Below are 20,527 nucleotides of genomic sequence, written 5' to 3'. Positions count from 1 at the left end.
CCTGTCAAAAAAAAAAAAAAAAAAAAAAGCCAAATAAAACCCGAGAGTATTTGGAAACTTGCACTTGTATGTGGATCTGACATTAGGAATTGAATCATTGTGAATAGCATCTGTGACCTAGGCAGAGCTAAAGAAGTTCAGAGATTTCTAAGAATTATCCGGACACAAATGGTTGGGTAACAGCTTTTTTTTTTTTAATTTAAAGATTTATTTATTTGAAAGGCAAAGTTACAGACACAGAGAGAGAGAGAGAGAGAGAGAGAGAGAGAGAGAAAGAGTCTTCCAACCACTGGTTCACTCCCCAAATGGCCATGACTGCCGGAGCTGGGCTAATTTGAAGCCAGGAGCCAGGAACTTCTTCTGGGTCTCCAATGTGGGTGCAGGAGCCCAAGTACTTGGGCCATCATCTACTGCTTTCCCGGGCCAGAGCAGGAAGCTGGATTGGAAGTGGGGCAGCCAGGACTTGAACCGGTGCCCACTTTGGATGCCAGAACTGTGGCGGCTTTACTCCCCACGTCACAGTGCTGGCCCCTGGGTGACAGCTTTTAGCATTATTTGGAGAAAGAACATATCTGAGGGCAAAAACAGCTAGAATAACGTGGACCAATGATGATGTTGAAATGACTGAAGGACCTGGCCAGGAAGACTGGCAGGGATTGTGGCAGATGAATGAAATACTTTTTGGTACACCTGTTTGTTGGATCAAAAGCAAAACACATCTTCTGGGGCGGAAGATGCTTAGATATTGCACATACTTCAAGCCTAAATATATTTTACAACTGGAACTCATGATCTATACTCTAAATCAACACGCTATTATTTTCATAGCTTAGGCAGTCTTGGATACTAGACAGGCTGAAGCCAGGCCTTGAATGTTTGATCGGCTTTAAGTTTGAAGGAAGATGCTGAAATCAGGTAGAAAAAGGAGGGGCCTCAACCTGGTTCCAGGCATGAGCTCTACAAACACAACAAAAAGCCCAAGATCCCATCCAAGCACAAGCAGAGCTTGAGCAGGCGGCTCACATCCCCAGGCTGAGACAGGCACTGCATCTAGATGGTGCAGATGCTTCCTTCATGGGAGGAGGATGAGCTGGGTCCCATTTACATCAGTGACCAGGTCCTGTGGAGTGGGAGCAGAAGGAGGGTTCCTGGAACACCTTACAGTGCCAAAAAGTGAGGAGTCGTTCAAGAATTCAACAATGGTGGGGGTGTGTCATAGGGGCACAGGAACCAAAATGAAAGAGCTCCTAATGACCAGAGTTGGAACAATTGAATAACAAAAGAAATAATATGATATCAGACTAAAACACGAGACTAAAACATAAATGACACCTACCAATATAAATAAATGATTGAATAAACAAAGCAGGGTGAGGGGAGATGAGTTTTCTGTATGCAGGAATTACAAATAATGTATGTGAATACTCCTCTCCAGGAAATGGAGCTTAATCACCTAACACCTCTTATGTGGGTTGGCTTCACGGGCTCACTTTCTTTCTTTCTTTTCTTTTTTTTTTTTTTTTTTTGACAGGCAGAGTGGATAGTGAAAGAGAGAGACAGAGACAAAGGTCTTCCTTTACTGTTGGTTCGCCCCTCAATGGCCGCTGCGGCCAGCCTACTGCGCTGATCCGATGGCAGGAGCCAGGTGCTTCTCCTGGTCCCCCATGGGGTGCAGGGCCCAAGCACTTGGGCCATCCTCCACTGCCCTCCCGGGCCACAGCAGAGAGCTGGCCTGGAAGAGGGGCAACCGGGACAGAATCCGGCGCCCCAACCGGGACTAGAACCGGTGTGCTGGCGCCGCTAGGTGGAGGATTAGCCTATTGAGCCGTGGCGCCGGCCACGGGCTCACTTTCAAAGAATGGAGTACAGAAAGAGGAAAAGAATAAGGGGCCTCAAAAAGTTCATGGAAAATGGAATTAAAAGTTAATTCTGATACAAAAAAAAACCTTGAAACTCATATGCACAAGAAATCTTCAAAAAAAATCATGGAAAACATTTAGTATGAAAACACTATGCAATGGGACCAGATTGTGGAGCAGTGGGTTAGTCTGCCCCATACAACTCCCACATCCCATATGAGCACCCGATCAAGCCCTGGCTACTCTCCTTCTGATCCAGCTCCCTGATGGCCTACATATTACCCACATGGAAGAAAGACCTGGATGGAGTTCAAGGCACCTGTCTTTGGCTTGGCCAAGCCTCGGTTATTTGGATCATTTGGGGAGTGAACCAGCAGATGGAAGATTTCTCTGGGTCTCTCCCACTCTGTAACTCTGCCTTTCAAATAAATAAATAAATCTTTTTAAAAAACTATGCATGGATTTCAAAAACTTTGCACCAAAATAAGCTTTTTAAAAAAAGATTTATTTGTTTTTGAAAGGCAGTATTACAGAGAGAGAGAGAGAGTAGAAAATTGTACATACTTGTCTTTTTTTTTTTTAAGATTTATTTATTTATTTGAAAGTCAGAGTTACACAGAGAGAGGAGAGGCAGAGAGAGAGAGAGAGAGAGGTCTTCCATCCGTTGGTTCACTCTCCAATTGGCCACAATGGCCGGAGCTGCACCGAGCCAAAAGCAGGAGCCAGGAGCTTCTTCCGGGTCTCCCACGTGGGTACAGGGGCCCACGGACTTGGGCCATCTTCTACTGCTTTCCCAGGCCATAGCAGAGAGCTGGATTGGAAGTAGAGCATCCGGGTCTCGAGCCGGCACCCACATGGGATGCTGGCACTTCAGGCCATAGCATTAACCTGCTGCGCCACAGTGCCAGCCCCACATACTTGTCTTAGTAATTGGTGGAAAATCAGACAAAAACTTAAGATACTATAGATTTTAACATTAAGATGAGCAAAACAGATTAAATGGACATATAGAGATACCATTTCTATCACATGCTGAATACATTCTGTTTTTAAGCATGCATAAAATTTTTGAAAATAGATCATAGGCCGGCGCCGCAGCTCACTAGGCTAATCGTCCGCCTTGCGGCGCCGGCACCCCAGTTCTAGTCCTGGTTGGGCGCCGGATTCTGTCCCGGTTGCCCCTCTTCCAGGCCAGCTCTCTGCTGTGGCCCGGGAGGGCAGTGGAGGATGGCCCAAGTACTTGGGCCCTGAACCCCATGGGAGACCAGGATAAGTACCTGGCTCCTGCCATCGGATCAGCATGGTGTGCCGGCCGCAGCGCGCTGGTCACGGCGGCCATTGGAGGGTGAACCAATGCCAAAGGAAGACCTTTCTCTCTGTCTCTCTCTCTCACTGTCCACTCTGCCTGTCAAAAAAAAAAAAAAAAGATCAGAGGCCAGCACCATGGCTCACTAGGCTAATCCTCTGCCTTCAGCGCCAGTACCCTGGGTTTTAGTACCAGTTGGGGCGCTGGATTCTGTCCTGGTTGCTCCTCTTCCAGTCCAGCTCTCTGCTGTGGCCTGGGAGGGCAGTGGAGGATGGCCCAGGTGCTTGGGCCCTGCACCAGCAAGGGAGACTAGGAGGAAGCACCTGGCTCCTGGCTTCGGATCAGCACAGCGCGCCAGCTGTAGCAGCCATTTGGGGGGTGAACCAACGGAAGGAAGACCTTTCTCTCTGTCTCTCGCTCTCTCACTGTCTAACTCTGCCTGTCAAAAAAATAATAAATAAATAAAGACCAGAAAATGAGAATAAAGTCTAGAAATATTTCAAAGCATCAAAATTATGTAAAGTAGGTGTTCTGACCATAATGTACTTTTGACAGATAACTAGAGCTTTTAAAATGAAATTCTCAATAATCCATGCATCAAAGAAGAAATTATTATGGAAATTAAAAAAAGTTGGAACTGAATGATAACACCAATGCTACATGTCATAACTGTGGAATGCAGCTAATGTAGTACGTAGGAGGAAATTTATATCCTCAAATGCATATATTAGGGGAAAAGATTGAAAATGGGCGTTCTAAGCATTCATCTTAAGAAATAAATTAGAAAACTGGCAGCAAAATAAATCCAAAGAATGTAGAAGTAAGAAAAATAATAAAGGTAAAGTCAGAAATTGTTGAAATACAAAACAAGCATACAAAAATTAGTTCTTTGAAAGGACTAATACAATTGACAAATCTTTAGAAATATCAAGGGAAGGGGGAAAAAAGAGAAGACACAATAGCCAAATACCATAAAAACAAAGGAGACATTAGAACACTTCAGTAACTTTAGAGTGATACATGTGAAAACATAGATTGAGTGGAAAGTTTACTAGAAAATAAATCTCCCAAAACTGACTGAGAAAAAAAAGAAAAAACAGCAACAACAAAAATGGCTGGCATTGTGGCATAGTGGGTAAAGCCACCGTCTAAAATGCCAGCATCGGCTGATGTCTCGGCTCACTAGGCTAATCCTCCGCCTGGGGCACCGGCACACCGGGTTCTAGTCCCGGTTGGGGCGCCGGATTCTGTCCCAGTTGCCCCTCTTCCAGGCCAGCTCTCTGCTGTGGCCTGGGAGTGCAGTGAAGGATGGCCCAGGTGCTTGGGCCCTGCACCCCATGGGAGACCAGGAGAAGCACCTGGCTCCTGCCATCGGATCAGCGCGGTGCGCCGGCTGCAGCAGCCATTGGAGGGTGAACCAACGGCAAAAGGAAGACCTTTCTCTCTGTCTCTCTCTCTCACTGTCCACTCTGCCTGTCAAAAAATAAATAAATAAATAAAATAAAATGCCGGCATCCAAAATAGGTACTGATTTGAGTCCCAACTGCTCCAGCTCAGATCCAGTTCCCTGTTAATGGTTTGAGAAAAGCAGCGGAAGATGCCCAGGTGCTTGAGCCCCTGCACTCCCGTGGGAGACCCGGATGGAGCTCCTGGCTCCTGCTTTCAGCCTGACCCAGCCCTGACTGTTGCCACCATCTGGGAAATGAAACAGCGGATGGAAGATCTCCCTCTCTCTCCCTCTCTCCCTCTCTCCCTCTCTCCCTCTCTCTTAGTAACTCTGACTTTCAAATAAATAAATCTTTTAAAAAAAAAGTTCACGGCAAATGGAATAAAAAAATTTCTCAGTAGTGTTAATCCTCATTTTGATGGACTCTAGTAAAAAAAGAAAATCCCTGCTTAAGACAATTCCAGGCTTATACGGCTTCGCTGACTAATTCTACCAAACACTGAAGCATCCCAATCTTACCCAAAGTGTTTCAGAACGTTAAAAAAAGAAACACTCCCTAACTCCTGAATCTAATATAACCTTGACATCTCAAACCTGCCAAAGATAAAACAAAAGGAGAAAATTATAATCTGGCCTCATTCATGAAAATATGCAAAAATCCTAAACAAAATATTAGCAACTATCAAAGCAATTTATTTGAAGGTCAAATGACCAATTCACTTTTGAAAATGTGTTCAATCTATTAGTTTGCAAAGAAAGTCAAGTTAAAACTATAGTGCAAGGTAGACCTTCCAGCTGCAACAGGCTGGGGCTTCTGCTGATGGGGAGGAGGCATCAGCCCTGGGATGGTACAGCTGACGGAGCTCACCAGCCTCTACCACCGTGCTGGTTCATCACCTTGAAGAACTACGATGGCCAAGCGAAGCCCATTCCAAGGCAGGGCTCTGTGGAGGGCTTTGAGCCATCAGACAGCAAGTGTCTGCTAAGAGCAGCAGGGAGAGGAGCTCCAAAGACGAAAGTTTCAGGTGGCCTGTTCAAGCCTGCGGAGAGCGAACACAGGTGGATTCAAGAAGAGGGATGAAAAGGGCAAGAGTGAGAAGAGCAAAGCAGCGCAGTGACAGGCACTGAATTCCTGTTTTCACCAACTAACCCCCCAACTGCTATTCTTCCTTTGATTCTTCCTTTTGGCCACAAGGCTAGATTTCTGGCTCCCCATAGGTACTGTTTTCATGTGCAGTTGGGGTCACCTGGGAGAGAAGGGTTGAGTGTTTGTGGTCAGAAGCCAGTTTAGAGCCGGCGCCGTGGCTCAATAGGCTAATCCTCCACCTTGCGGCGCCGGCACACCGGGTTCTAGTCCCGGTCGGGGCGCCGGATTCTGTCCCGGTTGCCCCTCTTCCAGGCCAGCTCTCTGCTATGGCCAGGGAGTGCAGTGGAGGATGGCCCAGGTGCTTGGGCCCTGCACCCCATGGGAGACCAGGAAAAGCACCTGGCTCCTGGCTCCTGCCATCGGATCAGCGCGGTGCGCCGGCTGCAGCGGCGGCCATTGGAGGGTGAACCAACGGCAAAGGAAGACCTTTCTCTCTCTGTCTCTCTCTCTCACTGTCCACTCTGCCTGTCAAAAAAAAAAAAAAAAAAAAAGCCAGTTTATTTTAGATCTGGTTGGTTGATCGGTGCTGCATGGTTGTATTTTCCTAAATTATAGCTTAAAAGACTCTGTAGTCATCTCTGTGAAACACAATGTGTCCTTAAACCTGTCTATCACAAAACAAAAACAACTGCAATGCAACACTACCATCACACACACCAGACAGGCTAAAATTAAACATCCTGATAGAACTACATGTTGGCATGAAAATGGAGCAAGGAAAACTGCCATTCACCACTGGTGTTAGTATAAATTAATATAAGCACTTTGGATAACAGTTTGGGACTGTCTGCTGAAGTTTGAGTTACACATACTCTGTAACATAGCCGTTCTATTCCTAGGTAGACACTCTATAGAGGGGGTGTGTCCCTGGATCAACAGCATCAGCATTACCTAGCAACTTACTAGAAATGCAAACTTCACAAGTTTTATCCCGTACCTACTCACCCAGTAGCAATCTGTGTTTTAGCAAATACTGCACCTGCTTCTAATGCATGCTGACATTTGAGAACCAGGGGCTGGCATTGTGGTGCAGCAGGCTAAGCTGCCACCTGCAAGGCTGGCATCCTGTATCAGAGCACTAGTTCAAGTCCCAGATGTTCCATTTCTGAGTCAGCTCCCTGCTAATGTGCCTGGGAAAGCAGCAGAAGGTGGCCCAAGTGCTTGGACCCCTGCCACCCATGTGGGAAATCAGGGTGCAGTTCTGGGCTCTTGCCTTTGGCATGGCCCAGCCCCAGAAGTTGCAGCCATTTGGGGAGTAAACCAGCAAATAGAAGATCTCTTTCTCTCAGTTTTGCCTGTTGTCTAACTCTGCCTTTCAAATAAATAAAATAAAACCTTTCAAAAAATAAAATACAATTTGAGAACAACTACCTAAGAAAATAAGAGTATATGTCCAACAGGATACCTGGACAAGGATGTTTTTAACGATATGGTTTATAATATCTAAATACTGGAAGCAAGCAAAATGTCCATCAGTATCCTAATGGATAAAGACATTATGGAATAGTTATATAATACAATGAAACAATAAACATGAGTGAGTCCAAGCTATACAAAATAGCATGGATGACATGGTGAGTCGATATTTAATACACAAAAAAAGTTATATAAATATAGGGAAAGGCTCTTGTCACAATGTACGTATAGGGTTTAAGAACCTAAAACTACTTCAGTCCTAATCTTTTCTTAGAACTCCAGGCTGGAGGAGCTGGTGCTGGTTGGGCCACTGCCTATAATGCTGGCATGCCATATGGGCACTAGTTTGGATCCTGGCTGTTCCATTTCTGATCCAGCTCCCTGCTAACATGCCTGGGAAAGCACAGAAAATGGCTCAAGTGTTTGGGCCCCTGTACCCACATGGGAGACCCAGATGAAGCCCTTGGCACCCAGCTTTGGCCTGGCTCAGTTCTGGCCATTGCAGCCATTTGGTGAGTAAACCAGCAGGTGGAAGATTTCTCTGTCTCTCCCTATTTCTCTGTAACTCTGCCTTTCAAGTAAATAAATAGATAAGTCTGAAAAAAAAAAAAAAAAGAAATCCAGGCTGGAATATAACTAGCATTTGCCATATAACATGCCCTCAGTTTATAGAATTCTCTCATTATTTTTTTAATAGGCAGAGTGGACAGTGAGAGAGAGAGAGACAGAAAGGTCTTCCTTTGCCGTTGGTTCACCTTCCAATGGCTGCTGCGGCCGGCACACCACGCTGATCCAAAGGCAGGAGCCAGGTGCTTCTCCTGGTCTCCCATGGGGTGCAGGGGCCCAAGCACTTGGGCCATCCTCCACTGCCTTCCTGGGCCACAGCAGAGAGCTGGACTGGAAGAGGAACAACCGGGACTAGAACCCGGCACCCATATGGGATGCCGGAACCACAGGCAGAGGATTAACCTATTGAGCCACAGCGCTGGCCCCCTCTTGCTCTTTATCATTATAATCTTCATAGTAACCACAGAGTACTTAATAATATGGATATATAATATTTGTTTAACTACTTCTTTCTTAATGGGTGTTCTAAGAACAATATTTAGGCTGCCCCTGAACTAAAAATCTATGAGGTGAGAGACCACCTGTCTGTCTTTTAAATAGTGACTGCTACTCAATAGTTCATTGAATCAATTTTCCAGTATAACTTTTTTAAAAAAAAGATTTATTTATTTTTATTTGAAAGAGTTACAGGGAGAGAGAGAGAGAGAGAGAGAGAGAGAGAGAGAGGGAGGGAGAAATACAGAGAGATCTTCCATCAGCTGGTTCACTCCCAAATGGCCACAGGAGCTGGAAGTCAGGAGCCTAGAAGTCCATCCAGGTCTCCCACACGGGTGTCAGAGGCCCAGGCACTTCGGCCATCTTCTGCAGCTTTCCCAGGCACATTAGCAGGGAACTGGATCAGAAGTGGAGAGGACAAGAATCAAACTGGTGCCATATGCTGGCACTGCAGGTGACAGTTTAACTAGCTGTGCCACAATGCTAGTCCCAGAGTTTAACTTTCTTGTAAGAAAAAATATTCCAGCCAATTTTACTAAACTTTGATTTAGTATAAACTGATTCTTTGTAAATTCTGTTTGTAGTGTATTAACCTTAGAGAATTCATCCAAATCTGGATGAATGACAGAATGTATGATTTAGATTTGGAAAATGAGACCATAGATTCTGGATGGAGTGGTCCTTCAATGTCATTGAATTTCCCTCTTCACATCTCTGTCTCAATGCAGCAGCAACTAGGAAATATGTAAGTATCAGACTTGTGAAACCACCTTTCTCAAACTTTCTGAGTATTAAACTATCCTGGTTTTCTTAAATGTACTTGATCTTGTTTTCTAGTTTGTGGTTTGGAACATATGACACTCTAACCCAGGCCTCTAGGGGGTGACTGGCAGAACAGGCCATTTGGAAGGCCTACTCCTCCGAAACCCTATCTTTACACTGCCTACTTGATGACAAGCGTTCAGCTCAATCCTAGAAGAGTGATTACGAGCTCTTCTCTGAGCTTTGGCTGTCAGGGCAAGCCCGTGGGCAGCCACAGGAGGGAGCAGCAGATGGTGCTCTGGGTATGGCTCAGCCTCAAGCAGCATGCACATTGGCTGGATCCTGTCAGGTTTTTCTTGGAATGTCCATTGTGATGTCATATGGAGTCATAGCCTTGAGGCAGAAAACTCTTTGGCTGAGAGGGGCATGGGGTTGAATGATGGCGCTAATTTGGGGGCTGGCCATCCCACTGCCATCTTATCTCAGCCTTTCACTATTATTTGGTCTTCTTGTTTGTGGATTTTGGGTACTGTTTTTTAGGTATCAGCAGTTGAAGCAGGTGGCAGCCAAGACAGAGGTATGTGATGCAATCTTTTCTTGTAATTCACTGCTCCCTGCCCCTGAAACTATCAATATCCCTGCTCTCTGGGGCATGGGAAGAACTGAATTGAAGGGAGAGTGGTTTTGACAGTGTCCTTTAACTCCATGTCAACAAACTTGAGCACCAAGTGTGTGTGTGTGTGTGTGTGTGTGCGCATATATTTGAGGAAAGTTATATATGTTATATATAGAGTTATATACATGCTATATATGAGGAAAGTTATGTATAACTGTATATATGTATATATATATAAAATTGATAACTTTGAGGAAATAGGATGTGAAAAGAATCAATAGAGGTTTAAATGTTGTTAAAGGCCGGCACCACGGCTCAATAGGCTAATACTCTGCCTTGCGGCGCCAGCGCACCGGGTTCTAGTCCCGGTTGGGGCGCCAGATTCTGTCCCAGTTGCCCTTCTTCCAGACCAGCTCTCTGCTGTGGCCCGGGAGTGCAGTGGAGGATGGCCCAGGTCCTTGGGCCCTGCACCCCATGGGAGACCAGGAGAAGCACCTGGCTCCTGGCTTTGGATCAGCGCAATGCGCCGGCCACAGCGCGCCGGCCACAGCGCGCCGGCCGCGGCGGCCATTGGAGGGTGAACCAACGGCAAAAGGAAGACCTTTCTCTCTGTCTCTCTCACTGTCCACTCTGCCTGTCAAAAAAAAAAAATGTTGTTAAAAACATGAGAGGGCCGGCGCTATGGCTCACTTGGCTAATCCTCTGCCTGCAGCGCTGGCACCCTAGGTTCTAGTCCTGGTTGGGGCACCAGGAACTAGTCCCGGTTGCCCCTCTTCCAGGCCAGCTCTCTGCTGTGGCCTGGGAGGGCAGTGGAGGATGGCCCAAGTGCTTGGGCCCTGCAACCGCATGGGAGACCGGGAGGAAACACCCAGCTCCTGGCTTCGGATCAGCGCAGCGCTGGTGGTAGCAGCCATTTGGGGAATGAACCAATGGAAGGAAGACCTTTCTCTCTGTCTCTCTCTCACTGTCTATAACTCTCTCTCTGTCTCTCTCTCTCTCACTGTCTAACTCTGCCTGTCAAATAAAAAATTTTTTAAAAATTTTTAAAAAAATGGGAGGTATTTTGAACCAGTTATATCTATAAAATGCATTCTGCGACAGTTCAGGTTTGAGATGTCCTTAAAACGAGGGTGGGATTTTGAAGGTGGATAGGGTGGAGGAGGCAGGTAGTAAAAGATAATAGATTGGGGAAAAGCATAGGAAGAGGAAAAGCACAGGATGTGTGTGAGGGCACCAGTCTGGATGCTGTATAGATGTGTAGGGAACCTACTCAGAGAACAGGCTGGAAAGTTGACAGAGGTTGCCTTGGGAAGGGTTTTGAATATCAGGCTGAATACTTTATATAAATATGATTCTGTATGCAACTGAAACATGAAAAGATTTTAAAGCCAGGTAAAGATGTATTTAGATCTGTGCTTTAGAACATTTATAGGGGCCAGCACTATGGTGCAGTGGGTTAAAAGCACTGGCCTGCGGTGCCAGAATCCCAAATGGGTGCCAGTTTGTCACGGCTTCTTCACTTCCAATCTAGTTCCCTGCTAGTGGTCCAGGAATGCAGTGCAGGATGGCCCAAGTCCTTGGGTCCCTGTACCCTTGGGGGAGACCTGGAGGAAGCTCCTGGCTCCTGGCTGCGGATTGGCTCAGCTCCAGCCATTGCAGTCATTTGGGGAGTGAACCAGTGGATGGAAGATCTTTCTCTGTCTCCACCTCTCCCTGTAACACTGTCTTTCAAATAAATACAATAAATCTTTTTTAAAAAGAACATATATGGGAGCCGGCGCTGTGGCGTAGTGGGCTAAAGCTTCTACCTGTATTGGAATTCCATACGGGCACCAGTTTGAGTCCCAGTGGCTCCTTTAAAAAAAGAAAAAAGAACATATATAGATTTATATGTTTATTTTTATAGGAACATATATACATATTTATTTATTTGAGTTACATTCTGAGAGAGATCTTTCATCGCCGGTTCACTCTCCAAATGGCTGCAATGGCTGGAGCTGGGTGGGAAGGCCCAAGCACTTGAGCCATCCTCTTCTGCTTTCCCAGGCACATTAGCAGGGAGCTGGATTGGAAGTGGAGAAAAAACCAGCACTCATAAAGGGAAGCCTGCATTGTAGGCAGTGGTTTAACCCATTAGGCCATAACACAGGCCCCAAGACAAACATTTTTAAAAAATTTTTTTAAGATTTATTTATTTATTTGAAAGAGTTACACAGAGAGAGAAGGAGAGGCAACGAGAGAGAGAGAGAAAGAGAGAGAGGTCTTCCATCTGCTGGTTCACTCCCCAATTGGCCACAATGGCTGGAGCTCCACTGTTCCAAAGCCAGGAGCCAGGAGCTTCCTCCTGGTCTCCCATGTGGGTCCTGGGGCCCAACGACTTGGGCCATCTTCTACTGCTTTCCCAGGCCATAGCAGAGAGCTGGGTCAGAAGTGGAGCAGCTGGGACCTGAGCCGGTACCCATATGGGATGCTGGCACTGCAGGTGGTGGCTTTACCACTATGCCACAGTGCCACCTCCCCCCCCTTTTAAATTTTTAGAAGATTTTTATTTATTTATTTGAGAGAGAGAGTTACAGAGAGTGAGAGAAAGGTCTTCCATCTGCTGGTTCACTCCCCAAATGGCTGCTGGGCCTATCCGAAGCCAGGAGATTTTTCCAGGTGTCCCACATGGGTGCAGGGCCCAAACACTTGGGCCATCCTCTATTGCTTTACCGGACCATAGTAGAGAGCTGGATTGGAAGAGGAGCAGCTGGTACACAAACTGGTGCCCATATGGGATGCCAGCACAGCAGGCAGAGGCTTAGCCCACTATGCCACAGTGCTGGCCCTGTGAGACAGATTTTCAAGAAACTGACTCACACAACTGTAAAGTTAGACATTTTGCAAGGCTAAATTGACATAAAATTAACTATCACCATCTGATGTTTTCTTCTTCTTTTTTTTTTTTTTTTTTTTTTTTTTTTTTTGACAGGCAGAGTGGACAGTGAGAGAGAGACAGAGAGAAAGGTCTTCCTTTGCCGTTGGTTCACCCTCCAATGGCCGCCACGGCCGGCACGCTGTGGCTGGCGCATTGCACTGATCCGAAGCCAGGAGCCAGGTGCTTCTCCTGGTCTCCCATGGGGTGCAGGGCCCAAGGACCTGGGCCATCCTCCACTGCACTCCCTGGCCACAGCAGAGAGCTGGCCTGGAAGAGGGGCAACCGGGACAGAATCCGGCGCCCCGACCGGGACTAGAACCCGGTGTGCTGGCGCCGCAAGGTGGAGGATTAGCCTAGTGAGCCACAGCGCCGGCCTTGATGTTTTCTTCTAAGAATTTTATAGTTTAGCTGGTAGATTCAGGTCTTTGCTCCGTTTCGAGTTAATTTTTGTACAGATATTAAATAAAGGTTCAAATTCATTCATATTCAGTTGTCATTTCATCATTTGTTGAACAGACTTTCTTATCCCCTTTGGTCATAGTATCCTTGCAGATAATTATTTGATAGTAAGTATAAGGATGTATTTCTAGATCTCAGTTCTCTTCTACTGATCTATGTGACTGTCCTTATAACATTACCAAGCTGTGTTGTAAAAAGTTTTAAAATCAGGGCCAGCACCGTGGCTCACTAGGTTAATCTTCCGCTTGCGGTGCCGGCATCCCATATGGCTCCAGGTTCTAGTCCTGTTGCTCCTCTTCCAGGCCAGCTCTCTGCTGTGGCCCGGGAAGGCAGTGGAGGGTGGCCCAAGTGCTTGGGCCCTGCACCCCATGGGAGACCAGGAGGAAGCACCTGGCTCCTGGCTTCAGATCTGCGCAGCAGGCCAGCTGCAGTGCACCGGCCATAGCGGCCCTTTGGGGGGTGAACCAACGGAAAAGGAAGACCTTTCTCTCTGTCTCTCTCTCTCTCACTGTCTAACTCTGCCTGTCAAAAAAAAAGTTTTAAAATCAGGAAATATGAATCCTTCAGTTTTGTTCTTTCTCAAGATGGTTTTGACTATTCAGGAATGCTTGTAATTTCACATGTATGTTAGGATGAACTTTTTATTTGAATTCTTATCAAAAAGTCATTGGGATTTTGACAGGGATTCATTACACTGAATCTGTACACTGTTTTGGGGAATGTTGCTATTTTAACAATATTAAATCATTCAGTCATGAACAAAGAATGTCTTTGCATTTGTTTAGTCTTCAATTTCTTCAAAAATACTTTGTAGTTTTCAGTGTCTCTCTTGGATTAAGTTTATTCTTGGGACGGGATGCAGCTCTCATTCTATATTGGACTGTGTAGGTTTGAGTCCTGATTCCACTCCCAACTACAGTTTCCTGCTAATACATACTTTGGGGGGCAGCAGGTGACAGATCAAGTATTTGGGTCCTCGCCATCCATGTGAGAAATGCTGCTTGAGTTCCAAACTCCTGGCTTCAGCCTGGCCCATTCCTGACTGTTGTAGGCGTTTAGGGAGTAAAATGGATGGAAGATTTCTCTCTGTCTGTCACAGTCTCTATGCCTTTGAAATAAAAATAAATGAATAATTTAAACGTTATTCTTGGATCTTTTATTCTTTTTGATGTAAATCTCTTTGATGATAAAATGAAATTGTGTATTCTTTAGGAATTTCTATAGGTAGGGTATGTTACCTGTGGACACAGATGGTTTGATGTCTTCCTTTGCAATTTGGATGGCTTGTATGTCTTTTTCTTGCCTGGTTTTCTGCCAGAACTTCCGGTACAATATCACAACAGCTTCCTCCATTCCTTCCTGTTTCTTTTTCCTTCAGTTCAGCCTGGCAATTTTTCTGCTGAGGTGGCTGATTAAGTTCATGGTTCACACTCATACTAACCTCCTTACCAAAGGGTAGCTTAGCCACATCCTTAGCGTTTTCTTTGAACATATTTTCTCATTTTCCGCAATATGAGTGAGTTGATAATTCTCTAAACTTTACATTCTAGTTCCTTTTTGGCTTACTATTCTGCCTTCAGGTAGGTTCTTTCTTCTGTTTCTCTTCTTTTTTCAAAGAGATTTGTTTATTTACTTGAAAGTCAGAGTTAGAGAGAGAAGTCCTGCTAATGTGGACCCTGGGAGGCAGTGGTGATGGCTTGAGAGATTGGGTTCCTGCCACTCACATGGGAGACCTGGATTGAGTTTCCATCTTTAGCCCAGTCCAGCCCTTGCTGTTGTAGGCATTTGGGGAGTGAATCAGTGAATGGGAGCGTCTGTCTGTCTTTACTCCTCTCTCTGTTTCTTAAGTAAATTTATGAAATAAGAAAACAAAATTTTTTTATTTAGGGGCCAATGCTGGCATCCCATATGGGTGCCAGTTCAAGTCCCGGCAGTTCCACTTCTGATCCATCTCTCTGCTTTGCCCGGGGAAAGCAGTGGAAGATGGCCCAAGTTCTTGGGCCCCTGCACCCACATGGAAGACCTGGAAGAAGCTCCTGGCTCCTGGCTTCAGATCAGCGCAGCTCTGGCCATTGCGGCCAATTGGGGAGTGAACCAGTGCTCGCTCGCTCTGTCTCTCTCTCCCTCTCTCTCCCTCTCTCTCTCTCAATCTCTCTCTCTCTCTCTCTGCCTTTCCTTCTCTCTCTGTGTGACTCTTTCAAGTAAATAAAGAAATCTTAAAAAAAAAAAAAAACTCAGGCTTTACCCATTACACATTTTTAGGAGTTACAGCAACACCCTCCAATTCTTGACACCAATATCTTTATTTGAGTTTATCTGAGATCCTATAACAAAATACTGGGTGGTTTATAAACAACAGAAATTTATTTTTTGAGACTGGCACTGTGACATAGTAGGCTAAACCTCTGCTTGTGGCGCCGGCACCCCATAGGGGCACCAGTTTGTGTCCCGCTGCTCCTCTTCCGGTCAGGCTCTCTGCTTATGGCCTAGGACAGCAGTGGAAGGTGATCCAAGGGCTTGGGCCCCTGCACCCACGTGGGAGACCCGGAAGCGGCTCCTAGCTCCTGGCTCCTGGCTTCAGATCAGCCCAGCTCCAGCCATTGCAGCCATTTGGGGAGTGAACCAGTGGGTGGAAGATCTCTCTCTATATATATAACTACCTCTCAAACTTAAAAAATAAATAAATTTAGTTTTCACAGTTCTGGAGGATAGAAAGTCTAGGATCAGGGTACCAGCGTGGCCAGATTCTTGGAGGGCTCTTTTCTGGGATGCTGACAGCTGACTTCTCACTGTGTCTTACATGGTAGAAAGGGTGATGGATATCACTGGAGGTTCTTTTCTTTTCTTTTTTTTTTAAGATTTATTTGTTTGAAAGTCAGAGTTACACAGAGAGAGGAGAGGCAGAGAGAGAGAGAGAGAGGTCCTCCATTGGATGGTTCACTCCCCAATTGGCCGCAAAGGCCGGAGCTGCACTGATCCGAAGCCAGGAGCCAGGAGCTTCCTCCAGGTCCCCCATGTGGGTGTAGGGCCCCAAGCACTTGGGCCATCTTCAACTGCTTTCCAAGGCCATAGCAGAGAGCTGGATCGGAAGTGGAGCAGCCGGGTCTCAAACTGGTGCTCATATGGGATGCCGACACTTCAGGCCAGAGCATTAACCCGCTGCGCCACAGTGCCAGTCCCATGGAGATTCTTTAAAAAAAAAAAAAAAAAAATTATTTGGCCGGCGCCATGGCTCACTTGGCTAATCCTCTGCCTGCAGCGCCGACACCTCAGGTTCTAGTCCCAGTTGGGGCGCCGGTTCTGTCCCGGTTGCTCCTCTTCCAGTCCAGCTCTCTGCTGTGGCCCGGGAGGGCAGTGGAAGATGGCCCGGGTGCTTGGGGCCCTGCACCCGCATGGGAGACCGGGAGGAAGTACCCGGCTCCTGGCTTCAGATTGGCGCAGAGCTGGCCATAAGGGCCATTAGGGGAGTGAACCAATGGAAGGACAACTTCTCTCTCTGTCTCTCTCTCACTGTCTATAACTCTCTGTCTCTCTTTCTCACTGTCTAACTCTGCCTGGCAAAAAAATAAAAAAAAATTTTTTTTAATTAAAAAATTTATTTGAGAGGCAGAGTTACAGACAGTGAGAGGGGAGAGACAGAGAGAGAGAGGTCTTCCACCTGCTGGTTCACTCCCCTAATGGCTGCAACGGCCAGAGCTGCGCTGATCTGAAGCCAGAAGCCAGGAGATTCTTTTGGGTCTCTCATGCAGATGCAGGAGCTCAAGTGCTTGGGCCATCCTCCACTGCACTCCCGGGCCATAGCAGAGAGCTGGATCAGAAGACGAGTAGCCAGGACTTGAACCGGCCCTCATATGGGATGCTGGCACTGCAGGCGGAGACTTTACCTGCTATGCCACAGTGGCAGCCCCTGGAAATTCTTTTATAGGAACAGACATCAGTGTAATACCTTACATCATGTTGATTTTTCTATTCCTGGTTTGTTGATTTTTCATCATGAGCAAGTGATGGATTTTGTCAGATGCTTTCTTTGCATCAGTGATTGATAGCTCTCCAGTGACTTCAAGTAGAAATTTAAAAATATATATTTTGTGCAATTTTATTGTTTTTCACTTGAGGTATTCAAGTCATTACTGTAAATAGGAACTCTGAGCTCATTTTTTCTTTCTCCTCCATTTTTTTCATCTACTTGCTTGGAAGTTATGCACTGTGTTTCTGTTCTTTTAGCGGTTACTCTGGGGATTTCAGTATGTACTCTTAGCCAGTACTCTACTCAGTAGTAAGCCCCATCCATTAAAGTTTTAATTTCAGTACCCTGCACTCTTAATTTCTAAAAGGGATATTTGGTTAGTGTTCTAAATGTGTCAGATCACTTTTTATGGTTTTCTGTTCCTTACAAATATATTTAGGCTTCAATTTTACTTATTTAAATATAAAATGCAAGATACTCTGAGAGTATCTTGTTTGCTTTTGACTATGGCACTATCAATGCAATTCATCATTTGAGGGTCTTTTGGGGCTATTAAATACAAACGATAGGAATTTGACCTCTGAAGTCAACCTGTGGTTACAGTTTCCCAAGGACTTCCTAGTGTTTAATGCTTAACTTCTCAGTGCAAAGACAACTTTCTTTGAAGTCCCCTGGCGTTAGGAATGAGTGGCAGATTCATCATTTTGAGATTCCAGCTGAATGTGGGAGGTTCTACAACTCTATTTTATTTTATTTTAAAGATCTTATAGATTTATCTGAAAGTAAGAGTTACAGAGAGACATGGAAAAACAGGCAGGCAGCGACAGAGATCGAGAGAGATCTTTCATCTGCTAGTTCACTCCTCAGATGGCTGCAATGGCCAAGGCTGACCCAGGCTGAAGACAGGAACCAGGAGATTCATCTGGGTCTCCCATGTGGGTGGCAGGAGCCCAAACACTTGGGCCATCTTCCAATACTTTCATAGGCTATTAGCAGGGAGCTGGATCAGAAGTAGAACGGGGTTGGGGGGCCGCGGCTCAGTAGGCTAATCCTCCCCTGCGGCGTCGGCACACGGAGTTCTAGTCCCCGTCGGGGCGCTGGATTCTGTCCCGGTTGCCCCTCTTCCAGGCCAGCTCTCTGCTGTGGCCAGGGAGTGCAGTGGAGGATGGCCCAAGTGCTTGGGCCCTGTACCCGCATGGGAGACCAGGAGAAGCACCTGGCTCCTGGCTTCAGATCAGCGTGGCGCGGCCATTGGAGGGTGAACCAACGGCAAAGGAAGACCTTTCTCTCTCTCTCTCTCACTGTCCACTCTGCCTGTCCAAAAAAAAAAAAAAAAAAGAACAGGGGCTGGTGCTGTGGTGCAGTGGGTTAAAGCCCCAGCCTGCAGTGCCAGCATCCCATATGGGTGCTGGTTCAAGTTCTGGCTGCTCCACTTCCAATCCAGCTCCCTGCTAATGCACTTGAGAAAGCAGCGGAAGATGGGCCAAGCTTGAGTCTTTGCCAATCACATGGGAGACCCAGAGGAAGTTCATGGCTCCTGGCTTCGGATCAGCTCAGCTCCAGCTGTTGCAACCACTGGGGAGTCAGCCAGCAGATGGAAGACCCCTCTCTCTCTGTCTCTACCTCTCTGTAACCCTCTCAAATAAATAAAACAAATCTTAAAAAAAAAAAAAAAAGTGGAGCAGCTGGACATGAACCAGCACCCACATGGGATGGGATGCCAGCTTTACCTGCTGCCTCAAACACTGGTACTTGTACTTTAAAGAATCTTTTAACTGACAATATTAATAATATATTTTTATGGGGCATAATATGCTGTTTCTACTTGTACTTACATTACATTAAATGAAGCTAATTAACACATCCACAATTTAACATTTTTAAAAATTTTAACAAATATACCTTATAGTTTGTCTTTTTACGAAGAATTTTTTAAAAAGTTCTTCTCCAGGGGTCAATGCTATGGCACAGTGGGTTAAAATTCTGGCCTGCAATTCTAGCATCTCATGTGGGCACAAGTTCACCTCCTGGCTTCTCCACTTGCGATTCAGCTCTATGCTGACGGCCTGGGAAAGCAGTAGAAGATGGACCAAGTGCTTGGGCCCCTACATGCATGTGGGAGGCCTGGAAGCTTCAGACCAGCCCAGCTCCGGCCATTGTGGCCATTTGGGAAGTTCACCAGCAGATGGAAGACCTCTCTGTCACTCCCTCTCTCTCTCTCTCTCTCTCTCTCTGTAACTCTGCCTCTCAAATAATAAATCTTTTTTAAAAACAACAACAACAACAACAACAAAAAAAAACAGTTCTCCTCTTCCCTAAGTCACAAAGGCTTTCTCTTAATATTTTGTTTATATTCCAGTCTTACTTTTCACATTTTAGTTTTTAATCCACTAGGAGTCCACCTCTATATGTATTATTAACTACTGGTTCAATTTTATTTTTCTCTTTAGAGTGAGCCAGTTTTTCCTTTGCCACTTGATAAAGAATTATTTTCCCATTGATATGTGGAAGTCTCTTTATTGTGCTAATTGTCATATTTACATGAGTCTGAACTTTCCATTCTGTTCTATTGATCTACTTGTTCCTGTTTTTATTACCTAGAGTTTTATAATATGTCTTAATGTTTGTTACAAGTCTCTCTTTTGCTCTACTTTTTAAGGTTGGCTTAGATATTAGCAGATCGTTATTTTCCTATGTAAATCCTAGGGTTTAACAAGGTCTTGAAAAATATTCCAACTGAAGTATGGGTTTAGAGTGCTTTCAAGTATAATTTAATTTGGGAAATAATGACATCTTTATAATTCTTAATTATCTCCACCAAGAGCCTTAGAACCTATTTCCATGTAGTCACATCACTTTCCATGTCCTTTAGGGTTTGATAGTTTTCTACATGAAGTCCTCTATATTCTTGATTAATTTATAATCTTGACATTTATCCTTTTTATTGCTATTGTAAAGTATATAATTCACTATTTTAAATTATATTTTTACAGTTTTTGTTTCAATAGAGAAATGCTATTGATATTTATGAATTATATTCAAAGGGTTTGGTAAGGGGGCCTGTGCTGTGGTCTAGTATGTTATGCCTCCACCTGTTGTAACCCCATCCCATATGGGTGCTGCTGGTTGAAGTCCCAGCTGCTCCACTTCTGGGCCAGCTCCTTGCTGGTGTGCCTGGGAGAGAAGTTAAGATGGCCCACTTGGGAGACCCTGAAGAAGCTACTGACTCATGGCTTCAGATTGGCTCATCTCCAGCCATTGTGGCCATTTGGGGAGTGAACGAGCAGATGGAAGACATCTCTCCCTCTCTCTATCTGTAACTCTGCCTCTCAAATAAATAAATAAATCTTTAAAAAAAAGAACTTCGGTAAATCATTTCATTAGGTCTGGTGAAGAATGTCTTTTATTTGAAAGACAGGGTTACATAGAGAGGTAGAGATACACAGAGATCTTCCATCCACTGGTTAGGAGAGACAGAGAGAGAGAGGTCTTCCATCTACTGGTTCACTCCCCAGATGATCACAACAACCAGGACTAGGCCAATCTGAAGCCAGGAGCTTCTTCCAGGT

The 20,527-nt window shown here is 45.5% G+C and overlaps 1 protein-coding gene across 1 annotated transcript in view; it reads left to right on the top strand.

The window, feature by feature from the left end:
• Positions 1–9,381: 9,381 nt before the first annotated feature.
• SPATA31H1 (SPATA31 subfamily H member 1) overlaps positions 9,382–20,527 on the top strand; it is a 34,903-nt gene continuing 23,757 nt past the window's right edge. Inside the window, exon 1 of the mRNA XM_008254592.4 lies at positions 9,382–9,576. Coding sequence (XP_008252814.2) covers positions 9,436–9,576 — 141 coding nt within the window. The 5' untranslated portion in view covers positions 9,382–9,435. The remainder of the gene's footprint in view (positions 9,577–20,527) is intronic.

The sequence above is a fragment of the Oryctolagus cuniculus genome, chromosome 2, assembly GCF_964237555.1.
Source record: "Oryctolagus cuniculus chromosome 2, mOryCun1.1, whole genome shotgun sequence".
NCBI lineage: Eukaryota > Metazoa > Chordata > Mammalia > Lagomorpha > Leporidae > Oryctolagus > Oryctolagus cuniculus.
Note: the sequence above shows the minus strand (reverse complement) of the source record. Positions and strands in the feature narration are given on the sequence as shown.